At 48.8% G+C, this 12,254-nt stretch overlaps 1 protein-coding gene across 1 annotated transcript in view; it reads left to right on the top strand.

The window, feature by feature from the left end:
* Window positions 1-12,254, top strand: part of LOC142257844 (putative N-acetylated-alpha-linked acidic dipeptidase) — a 193,230-nt gene that overhangs the window by 168,003 nt on the left and 12,973 nt on the right. Inside the window, exon 17 of the mRNA XM_075330092.1 lies at window positions 4,506-4,598. Coding sequence (XP_075186207.1) covers window positions 4,506-4,598 — 93 coding nt within the window. The remainder of the gene's footprint in view (window positions 1-4,505; window positions 4,599-12,254) is intronic.

The raw sequence follows: 12,254 nt of genomic DNA, 5'->3' as shown, positions 1-12,254 counted from the left end.
GTCTCCAAATTTGCCCTTTATGTTATATAGGTCTCTATAATACTTTTGGAACTGTTCCGCGATGAGAGTTGGGTTCTGAGTCGAAGAGCCGTCTGCTTGTTTAATCATGGGAATGTGGCTGGGGTCTCCCCTAGGGTGTAGAATCCTAGCTAGTGGTCTACCACATTTATCTGCATACTCATAGAGGAATCTTTTTATTCTAGTCCTATGTCGCTCATACTGTCGGTCGAGAATCGATTTAAGCTCCTCTCTATTTTTGACTAGCTCCGCCAGTGTCAAAGGTGATAATGTCTTCTTATGGGCCCTTTCCAGATCTGAAATATTCTGAAGTAGGGACAAAATGGTTTGGGCTCTCTCTCTCTTAAGCCTAGCCCCATGTTTGATCAAAACCCCTCTCAACACACATTTAAGTGCCTCCCACTGCACGGGAAGGGCTGTGGGGTCTTCTGAGTGTATTTCTAAAAATTCATCAATCTTGTTCTGTAGATCCTTCATGCACCCCTGATCCCCAAGCAGACTATCGTTCAGCCGCCAAGACCACGGCCTCCCTGCCCCATCTGGGATAGTAAGGCTCAGGAATATAGGAGCGTGGTCAGACCAGGATATACTGCCTATAGAGGCCTGTATCTGCCAAGTCAGAGCCTTTTGGCTCACAAGAAACAGGTCTATGCGGCTGTACGAGGAGTGAGCCGGGGAGAAGTATGTGTAGTCACGCTCCACTGGGTGTAACGTTCTCCACACATCTACCAATCGAAGCTCTTGTATTGAGCGTTTAACTTTTGTTAGCTTTCTGAGAGAGAGAAAATTGTGTCCCGAAGTTGTATCTACCTTAGGGTCCAAAGTGAAGTTTAAATCGCCACCCACGATCACGGTCCCTTCTGCGAATTCATCCAATGATGACAGGAGAGAGGAGCAGGACGTCGCCGGATCTCTGTTTGGTAAATACCAATTGACAATGGTAAAGATAGATGAATTAACATTAATTTTCAGAAAAATGAATCTTCCCTCAGTGTCCACTCTCGTGTCCAGAACCGTGTGCACCAGGGCTTTATGGATGCCTATAGACACCCCTTTTGATTTTGACTCTGGGTTGGTGCTATGGACCCATTTGGTGTAATATCTGTCTTTAAAGTTAGAGAGGTGACCAGTTTTGAAATGTGTTTCCTGAATCAATAATATATGGACTCGTTTCTTATGCATGTCAAAGAATACCTGAGACCGTTTTTGCGGGACATTGAGGCCTCTCACATTCAATGAGCCAAAGGTAATCTGCGTCATTCTGAGGAGGAGGAACGGTGAGGAACCGGGAAGTAGGGTCAGAGGATGGGGATGGGAAGAGAGGTGTGGGTGGAGAGAATAGAGAAGGTTAGGAGAGGGGGAGAGAAAGAGAAAAAAAAAAAAAAAAAAGAGGGGGGGGTAGAAGGATTAAGTATATAAAGGAAACTACAAACAAAGAGAGAGTACCGTAGGCAAAAAGGTCAAAGCACCTCTTGCCTGTAGGGTCGTAACGTGACCCTTATACTTGGTCAAATAGACTACAGGTAAATGCAGAAAAATAAGAATCTCTATATACCAGGGATGTTAATCCTACGCCACTACCCTGTGGCGTGTTATCCCAATCAGGGAGGGAACTTTCCACAAAGGAGCCCCCTGCCCTGGACTAAAAAACAACTTTTAACTATATATATTTTGATTTGCAACTAAAGCTCTGTATAAAGAAGGGAGAAGGGGCTTTGAGAGGGTATTGTACCTTATAATGTTGAGGGGCGCCCCCCATTACACCCAGGATGGAAGGAGGGAACCCCCCACCCCCCTGTCCAGGGCGATACAATAACCCCACAACGCGAAATTCCCATCAGGACCAGGGGATAGACTCCATCTTACTGTGATCCTATAACCAAAAACATACTAGAACAATTTAATCCACCATTCTCTTATACATCAGACCGGCCTCCCTCCTCTTTCTCTACGAGAGCCACGCATCCGATCACCGGCTGGGACGGTGACTCCCCCCCCATTGAAAAGTCCGGCCAGTCCTCTATAGGCACTAATGGAATGTCCAAGGCCGCGGTGAACGAGGGTAAATCCGCCGGAGACCGAAGAACATGCATTCGTCCCGCGTGCCGAACCTGCAGGCGGAAGGGGAACCCCCAGCTATATGGAAACTCGTATGAGCGGAGAATGTCCAGCAGAGGTTTAAGAGCTCTTCTCCTTTGTAAGGTAAAACGGGATAGATCTTGTAGAATCTGGATTTGGCTCCCCTCATACGATGGTGATACTCCACTGCGGAGCTTAAACAGAATGGCCTCCTTAATAACATAGCGGTGGACCCTACAGATCACATCCCGAGGTCGGTCGTTCTGGGCTGGTTTGGGGCCCAACGCTCTATGTGCTCTATCCAATTCCAGGGGTTGGCTTGATGGTTCACCCAGAATATTATTGAAGATCACTTGAAGGGTGCCATGTAAGTCCTTGGACTCGACAGACTCAGGCAGGCCGCGCACTCTGAGATTGTTTCTTCGGCCCCTATTTTCAGCATCATCCATTGCTTCAACCACGTATTGTATTTGGCGGGAGTGTTGTTCTAATAGTGCCCCGTGGGCCTGTGAAGTGTCCTCCATATTCTGAATTTTAGCTGCCTGCACTTGACTCTGGGTGTCCACTCTCTCCACCTCCCCCTTCAGGGCTGACAGCTCTGTGCGGTACGCCTGCTCCAGCCTGGTTATATATGCCTCCATATCTTCCCTGGTGGTTATAGCTGAGAAACGTGCCCGCATCTCATTAAGCTCTGTCAGAACTCCTGACTCTTGTGTTGTTGTTATGGCTGGCCCTGACCCTGCATGCTTGTCTGCATCTGGTAACTTTAGATTTATGTTGTGCTTCTCCCTGGGTATGGTCTCACTTCTGTCAGGGACCTGTAACTCATTTGCAGTGCAGTGTCCCCCCTCCTGAAATTCCTCACACTCCTGCATGTGTGTTATAGGAAAGGACGTTACTTCCCCCTCCAGAGGCCTCCAGGCTTCAGGGCTACTGTTTGTATCAGCAGGCACTTCCCCCGTGCTTCTCACTCCGGGTTTCCCCTGTACCTGCAATCTTGGGCTGTCTGGCCTTATCTTCTGTATCTCCTCTTCACTCCGGGTGGCCTCTCCTCTCAGTCGCGTCAGCTGCTGAGCCTTTCCCTGCATCTCCATAGCTGCCATCTCACTGCTGCACGCTGAGCTCACCTCCTGTGTAGCCTTAGCAGCCATCTTGGGTGCCACCTGTGAAGCTTCTCTCTGCCCCGGCCTGGATAAAAAGTGTTTGATCCCTCTCTCCTCCGATTGTGAAGCTCTGCTGCTGCACCCCTGGGATCTCCCTCGTCTCCTCCGCTGCATAGCCTGTGTTGCAGAGTCCTCAGTTGCGTGGATCATCAGTTATAAAGTCCAGTGGCAGGAGCTAAGACAAGTCACGTCCTCACTCCTTCATAGCCAGGACACGCCCCCCACTTGTGTTTATTGATTACATAACAGCAGACAAGAGTAGCCGGATGAATTCTGAAGTGTACCGGGATATACTTTCAGCCCAGATTCAGCCAAATGCCGCAAAGTTGATCGGACGGCGCTTCATAGTACAGATGGACAATGACCCCAAGCATACAGCCAAAGCTACCCAGGAGTTCATGAGTGCAAAAAAGTGGAACATTCTGCAATGGCCAAGTCAATCAACAGATCTTAACCCAATTGAGCATGCATTTCACTTGCTCAAATCCAGACTTAAGACGGAAAGACCCACAAACAAGCAAGACCTGAAGGCTGCGGCTGTAAAGGCCTGGCAAAGCATTAAGAAGGAGGAAACCCAGCGTTTGGTGATGGCCATGGGTTCCAGACTTAAGGCAGTGATTGCCTCCAAAGGATTCGCAACAAAATATTGAAAATAAAAATATTTTGTTTGGGTTTGGTTTATTTGTCCAATTACTTTTGACCTCCTAAAATGTGGAGTGTTTGTAAAGAAATGTGTACAATTCCTACAATTTCTATCAGATATTTTTGTTCAAACCTTCAAATTAAACGTTACAATCTGCACTTGAATTCTGTTGTAGAGGTTTCATTTCAAATCCAATGTGGTGGCATGCAGAGCCCAACTCGCGAAAATTGTGTCACAGTCCAAATATTTCTGGACCTAACTGTATTACCAAACACAAAGCTTCATGTGACAGACCCGCAACAGGTAGTGATGCCCAGACTTCAGGTTGAAGGTTATTCAAAAACTAAAATTACTTCTTAGTTGACTTTAAGTTTCCATTTACCTCCTGAAGTACAACATGAGTAAATAATGTTGTTACACCAGAGCTTGCTGCAGCCATAGAAGAGCTTTCCGCATATGATCGTTACTGTGAAGATTGTCTTCTTGGTTGGGCCTCACCAATAATTAAATGGTGCCTCACTGTTTGAGAAGCATTTCCCAAAATAATCATATCAAACGGTCTATCAAAAAAATTATATTAAACTTCCTCTTTTCCTTTTTAGTCCACTGGAGGTGAGAATGATTAATGATCAACTGATGCAACTTGAGAGAGCCTTCATTGATCCTCTTGGAGTAGCCGGCAACTTATACTATAGGTAATGTGAATTACTAGAATTGAAGGAATCAAAAATTTGTGTTGGATTTTTAGGAATTTGTTGAGCACACTATCAAACACATGTCACAAGCGTATTAGTGCGGGGTGAATTGGAAGACCTGTGGACTATATGGCACGTCCCTCGGTGACCACGTCAGTTTTCGTCAGTGTCCTGCACACTCCTCTTTCTCCACCATTATAACATTTAATCTTTGATAGTGGACTTTCAATTCAATCAATGACATCTCTGTCTTTTCTGACCCCTAATTGCCTAAGCCACAGCACACGGGGGGGGGGGGGGGGCAAAGGAAGATCATTCACAGCAGCTTATTCCATTTGACGTTTTGTTTGGACTTGAATGAGATGAGAGACAGGAGGTGGAGAACATAATGGAAAGGTCCTGCTGTGTTGGAGGTAGTAGACAGTAGATGTAAGGGCACTGGTAACCAAAGCCTTAGTTGCACTATGAATTTGGGCAAATCTTGAGGTGGGAATCAGGAGGTTGGAAAATGCCGAAGACATTTCCCACACAGACATCTGAATCAGGGAATCAGATCAGATTGATGAGGAGGTGATGTCAAAGGAGGAAGGTGGTGGCGTTAGCTGTAAATTACAGCCAAAGAGTCAATATCCAGCCAAATGTTCTTCTAGGTGCAGATCCACTTATTCCATGGTCTGTTCGAGGGTAGGTGATGGTACAGGAGGATCAACAGCACCTGAAAGCATTAGTTTTGGTTATGACAGTATCAAGTCCTGTGTGCGATCCTCTTAAAGGGAAACGGTCACCGGATGTTTATAATACTCACCTAACGGTCGGTGCAGTTGAGACTGGTCGGATGGTGTCTCCGTTCGCCGGGTCCGTGCCTCCTCTTTCGGCCATCTTTGTCCTCCTTCTGAAGCTAGTGTGGATGATGTGTTCTACATCATACACACAAGCCGACATTGAGGTCCCGCGCAGGTGCACTTTGATCTGCCCTGACTAGGGCAGATCAAAATAGTCTAGTGCGCCTGCGCGGGACCTCAATGTCGGCTAGTGTAGATGATGTAGAAAGTGCCATCCACACTAGCTTCAGAAGGAGGACAAAGATGGCCAAAAGATGAGGCACAGACCCGGAGAACGGAGACGCCCATCTGACCAGTCTGCTAAGCATTGACAGTTAGGTGAGTATTATAAACATCCGGGGACAGTTTCCCTTTAAAGGTGTGAAAATGCTTTACCACTTTTTCAGCCAACAAATCTTTTGCAGTGTGCAGGCTTTTTAGGAGAAAAATAAGCAGTGGAGGAAGTCAACTATGAACTACAGTTTCACATCAACAAATTAAGTGGGCACAGGAGGGAAAAAAGAAATCAAAATCCCAGATACCTTCCCTCATACACCCCCCAAAATCCAACCAGACACTCCTCCTCATGATACACCTCACCATCAACAACACCCCTCATTATACATCTCCAAATCCCCCCTACAGACATCTTGCCTCATTATACACCCCCCACTCTATTCCTCCCTTCAACGCCACCCCTCACAACAAACCACAAGTAGCCCTCATTATACACATCCTACATCCCACCACAAACTATTCCTCTGAGTCCTTATACATCCCCAAAACCTCATTGCAGAAAGCCTCTCATTATACAAACCCAAACTTTAAACACTGAGGACACTACTCCCCCCATGCCTCCATTTTTCAGCTGAATACGCAAGTCTCTTAAAAAATGACTTTACAGAGACATGACCAAATAATATCATACCTACCAGGAGCCCATAGACTCTAGTATCAACCTGCTGCTCATACCTTCAATTGTATTTATGTCTGAAAGACATGAATATAGTGAGTTTAAGGAGCCGACGTTCTAACTGTTCTCCGAGCCGGCTGTCAATTTAACAGCTGATTCGAAGAATTACCAAATTCCACTCTTGAGGCGCAATAAAATGCTGCCATGTTTGAAAAAATATTAACGACATCTCCCCGCCTTGTAAACATACCTCACATCCTAAGCAAAGCGGGGATTTTAATTGCTTCCCAGCCTTTTATGTGAGCCAGAAACAGATAACTGCATCGTACTTTTTGCATGTTTTATAATGTGCTCATTTTCATTCTATTTTTATATTGCCATGCTTTTCACAGGCTTGGCAAACAAGAAACATCATTAGTGACTTCAGCAATTGTGTGGCACAACAATCTTTTCTGCTTTTACGGCGCCATGGAGAATAATACAGCGCTTAGCACAAATACATCATTAGTATATGGCAGTAGGATATTATCACACCATACAAACAAAAGCAATATCCTGAAAAAAAAGCAAAACTTTCACCATGAGAACTACAGTTGTTTATATAACACTGTGTACAATTTTATATACATATATATATATACACATATACAGTGCCTACAAGTAGTATTCAACCCCCTGCAGATTTAGCAGGTTTACACATTCGAAATTAACTTGGCATTGTGACATTTGGACTGTAGATCAGCCTGGAAGTGTGAAATGCACTGCAGTAAGAAAGAATGTTATTTCTTTATTTTTTTTTTTTTTTTAAATTGTGAAAAGTTTATTCAGAGGGTCATTTATTATTTAACCCCTCAAACCACCAGAATTCTGTTTGGTTCCCTTAAAGTATTAAGAAGTATTTCAGGCACAAAGAACAATGAGCTTCACATGTTTGGATTAATTATCTCTTTTTCCAGCCTTTTTTGACTAATTAAGACCCTCCCCAAACTTGTGAACAGCACTCATACTTGGTCAACATGGGAAAGACAAAGGAGCATTCCAAGGCCATCAGAGACAAGATCGTGGAGGGTCACAAGGCTGGCAAGGGGTACAAAACCCTTTCCAAGGAGTTGGGCCTACCTGTCTCCACTGTTGGGAGCATCATCCGGAAGTGGAAGGCTTATGGAACTACTGTTAGCCTTCCACGGCCTGGACAGCCTTTGAAAGTTTCCACCCGTGCCGAGGCCAGGCTTGTCTGAAGAGTCAAGGCTAACCCAAGGACAACAAGGAAGGAGCTCCGGGAAGATCTCATGGCAGTGGGGACATTGGTTTCAGTCAATACCATAAGTAACGTACTCCACCGCAATGGTCTCCGTTCCAGACGAGCCCGTAAGGTACCTTTACTTTCAAAGCGTCATGTCAAGGCTCGTCTACAGTTTGCTCATGATCACTTGGAGGACTCTGAGACAGATTGGTTCAAGGTTCTCTGGTCTGATGAGACCAAGATCGAGATATTTGGTGCCAACCACACACGTGACGTTTGGAGACTGGATGGCACTGCATACGACCCCAAGAATACCATCCCTACAGTCAAGCATGGTGGTGGCAGCATCATGCTGTGGGGCTGTTTCTCAGCCAAGGGGCCTGGCCATCTGGTCCGCATCCATGGAAAGATGGATAGCACGGCCTACCTGGAGATTTTGGCCAAGAACCTGCGCTCCTCCATCAAGGATCTTAAGATGAGTCGTCATTTCATCTTCCAACAAGACAACGACCCAAATCACACAGCCAAGAAAACCAAGGCCTGGTTCAAGAGGGAAAAAAATCAAGGTGTTGCAGTGGCCTAGTCAGTCTCCTGACCTTAACCCAATTGAAAACTTGTGGAAGGAGCTCAAGATTAAAGTCCACATGAGACACCCAAAGAACCTAGATAACTTGGAGAAGATCTGCATGGAGGAGTGGGCCAAGATAACTCCAGAGACCTGTGTCGGCCTGATCAGGTCTTATAAAAGACGATTATTAGCTGTAATTGTAAACAAGGGTTATTCCACAAAATATTAAACCTAGGGGTTGAATAATAATTGACCCACACTTTTATGTTGAAAATTTATTAAAATTTAACTGAGCAACATAACTTGTTGGTTTGTAAGATTTATGCATCTGTTAATAAATCCTGCTCTTGTTTGAAGTTTGCAGGCTCTAACTTATTTGCATCTTATCAAACCTGCTAAATCGGCAGGGGGTTGAATACTACTTGTAGGCACTGTACACACACACACACACACACACACACACACACACACACACACACACACACACACACACTGTAGCAATTGCAGGGAGGACTAGATTAAATCCTAGCCCTTCAGGTCTTGATTACTTGCACCTGGCTAGCTTTGCTTAATTGTCCAGGGAACATGTTCACCTTAAGGCCCCGTCACACGCAACGACGTATCTAACGATATATTGCCGGGGTCACGGATTCCGTGATGCACATCCGGCATCGTTAGCGACGTCTTTGCGTGTGACACCAACGAGCGACCGTTAACGTTGGAAAATACTCACCAAATCGTCCATCGTTGACACGTCGTTCATTTTCAAAAAATCGTTGATTGTTGAGGTCGCAGGTTGTTCATCGCTCTCGAGGCAGCACACATCGCTACTTGTGACACCGCGGGAACGACGAACTACGGCTTACCTGTGGCCGACGGCAATGCGGAAGGAAGGAGGTGGGCGGGATGTTCGGCCCGCTCATCTCCGCCTCTCCGCTTCTATTGGGCGGCCGCTTAGTGACGCCGCTGTGACGCCGCACGAACCTCCCCCTTAGAAAGGAGGCGGTTCGCAGGCCACAGCGACGTCGCTAGGCAGGTAGGTCCATGTGACGGCTCAGAACGATATTGTGCGCCACGGGCAGTGATTTGCGGGTATGCTCGCTAGCGATATCGCTACATGTGACGGGGCCTTTAGTCTCTGAGTCTGCTAGGGATTGAGCAGTGTGCATTGTGTAAAAACCGCTGTGTGACCAGGCTGTTCAGTGGGACCTGGGCACAGAGTTGAATACATATGTTTGGTGCTAGCAGCTACAGGATCAAAGACAGAAGGGGACACAGACGTTTAGGACCGTATGCATTGTTTTTGGAATGGTTGCTCCAGGAAAACAGACTGTGTGGCTAAGTTCACATAGGTAATCTTTTCCTGCGTTTTTGGTGCATTTTTGAGGTCACAAAGATGCACAAAAATACATGCATTTCCTTCTCCCAGCAAAGTCTATGAGATTTCTGTTTTGATGTCCACACTGGGCATCTTTTTTTGGCTGCGTTTTTGAAGACGCACCCAAGATTCAGCATGTCAATTACTTCTGCCTTTTTGCCTGCATTTTTGAGCCCTTCCAGTCAATAGATTTGACTTAAAAAACCAATTGGGCAAAATGCTGTAAAAACATGTACCGCCCTGAGAGGGGCTCGGCCGCTCCCTTGCCGGGCCGAGCCACTCGAGGTCCGGGCTCGGGTTGTCGGTGGCTCGAGCGCCTCCGGACCGGGGGCCACGTCGCTCTGTTAAGGGGAGGCAGTGGGGTGGTGGTGTGGGACGAGGTCCGCAGCCGGGGGCCGCGTTGTCGTTGGACGGGTCGTGACGCCACCCACGAGTCGTGGTGATGGGATGCACCACCGCTGCGGCTGGAGTGAAGGGGGGCTCCCGGGATCGGTGTTGAAGGCGCAGCCTGGATGTTAGCCCCTCCGTGGGTAGGGGCGGTGTGTCCCGAGGCCCGGGCGATGATGTTGTCGGGGTGCAGGGCGCCGTGCTGCGGTGCGATGTCATGCCCGGATGGCACTGGTGTACTCACTATTAATCCACACTCAGAGTCACTGGTGAACCAAAGTTCGGGTATGGTCGGGTCCCGCAGCCGGCTGCTGGTATCCCTTGTGAGGCTGATGGTGGCCCCTTTCCCTTGCACCTCTTGTTTTGGTTTTTTGCTCCCCTGCCTGAGCAGTGGTAGCCCACTCCCCGGCGTTTAGCTACCAGAAGAGCCCTCGGTTGCCCGTAGGCGCTGGCCCATCAGATGTTTAGCCCTTGGCGGTGGCTCTCACCCGGTATCAGTGGGCTGTTGCCTTCTTTCGGGACTTTGGGTGAGGATGAACCCTGTGAGGTCCAGACTGCAATCATTTAATTTGCCTACACTCAGTGGCTTCTAAGCTAGGACGGGGTCTGGGTACCCGGTTTCTGGTGTTCCGGTAAACGGCTGACTCCACGGTTCAGGGCCGGCGGGCTCCAACCCTGGCCCGGTCCCTATGGTTCCGCCGGTTGCTATACCGGTACTCCTGCAGGCGGCCACCACCGTCTGCCTGCCTGACGTTACGGGGATCCCAGGCTCCAACCCGGGTCCCTGACAGCTCTGCTCCTCTACACCTCCTGTCACTGTCACTCTACAACTCAATCTGTTTGTATTTCCTGCCTCAGGACAGTAGTCTCCTCGGTGGGCATGTCTTTCCGCCTGACTCCACCCACCTGGTGTGCCCTACTTGCCCTGAGGGAGGCATCAAGTCTCCCTTTCGGGTGACGAGTGTGTCCTCACAAGGGATGGGGGGTGTGTGTTGTGTGGTGGGTGTTGTTACCTGTGACCCCTGGGGTCCAGGGCATCACATTCCCCCTTGGTTTAATGCAGACCGTCCGCGGGCTGCGCGACCAACTCCGGTTTATTTTTGTTTTCTTTTTCTGTCAACGGTAAAACGGGAAACATTTACAATTATAATATAATTTTTACAAAATATAACATTTCTGAAGGTCTTCCCATAACGGGAGGCATTTTACTTTAACGTTGCATAACTTTATTAACGGAACGGGTTCATGTCCTTCCGCCTTTCCCACCCAAACAACCTAGCCCTGATGCTGCCCCTAAGAAATGGGCAGCACCCCTTTTTTCCCCAGTCCGGAAACAGGAACATGGCCAAATCACCCAGGCGGGAACGGGTACAGTACGGCGCACCAGGCAGTTGTCAAAGGGCTCCCCAGAGGATGGTCACCGGTCCCGGTGGTGACCGGACCCCAGCCTGCTCTGCTGCGGGTCCTACCTCCAATCTGCCTCTCCGGAGGCTAACGGAACGGGAAGGTATGGTAAAAGGGGCAGGATGGGGCAATCTTTACAAGCCCAATAGTTTTTGGGTGGCCAGCAAGTCCACGGCCTTGTCCATGAGCAGTCACTCACGCAACAGATGCAACCAGGGAATTAACACAAGTCCCAACGGGGACGGGTCCTTTTTAGCCAACGGGCTACCCTCTTACTCCAGCTCTTCCTCCGACGCGGATTCAACCTCTGCCTCAAACATTTCCAGCATGCAACAGGCATGGTGGGAAAGGGCCATCCGGTATCCATTCCCACCGCTTTGCGACATGTAAGTGGCCGCCGGGGCACTGCCGTTGAGGTGACCTTCATCGGCCTCCTCTGACCCTGAGATTGGCTCGGTATCGGTACCGGAGTTGCTACTGTCGGCCCCCTCTCGGCTGGGCCTCACTCTGACCTCCAGGCCTTCTTCACGCGGCATCCCGGGCTCTGCTGCCATTACAGGGGGCAGCAGGCCAGGTGGACCAGCAGCGGCGGTCAACGGAGGAGGCCGCACAGAGGCCAGGAGGGGACCGGATCCCTCAGCCGCAGCGGCCGGTCCCTGGGGGACATAGAGGTGTGGGTCACTCACCAGCTCCTCCAACTCGGCCTCCATCTCATACGCCCGGGCGATCGCAGCCAGCTCCTCCACCTCTGCGGTCCACTGCTCCATCAGGAGGCGTGTCTGGCTCCGGTGGCACTGACAAATCTCCGCTGTCCGGGCTCTTATCCACGCCGCGGTTCCGGGAGTGGGCTCCGAACCCTCGGGCTGCCCGGACGGGGCAGACATGCTGCTTCTACACCGACGGGGTCCAGGAATGGAACGGATGCAGGGTCCTGGAGTCCCT

This window comes from Anomaloglossus baeobatrachus, chromosome 12 (genome assembly GCF_048569485.1).
Source record: "Anomaloglossus baeobatrachus isolate aAnoBae1 chromosome 12, aAnoBae1.hap1, whole genome shotgun sequence".
In the NCBI taxonomy this organism is placed as follows: Eukaryota; Metazoa; Chordata; class Amphibia; order Anura; family Aromobatidae; genus Anomaloglossus; species Anomaloglossus baeobatrachus.
This window is presented reverse-complemented; position numbering and strand designations above follow the sequence as displayed.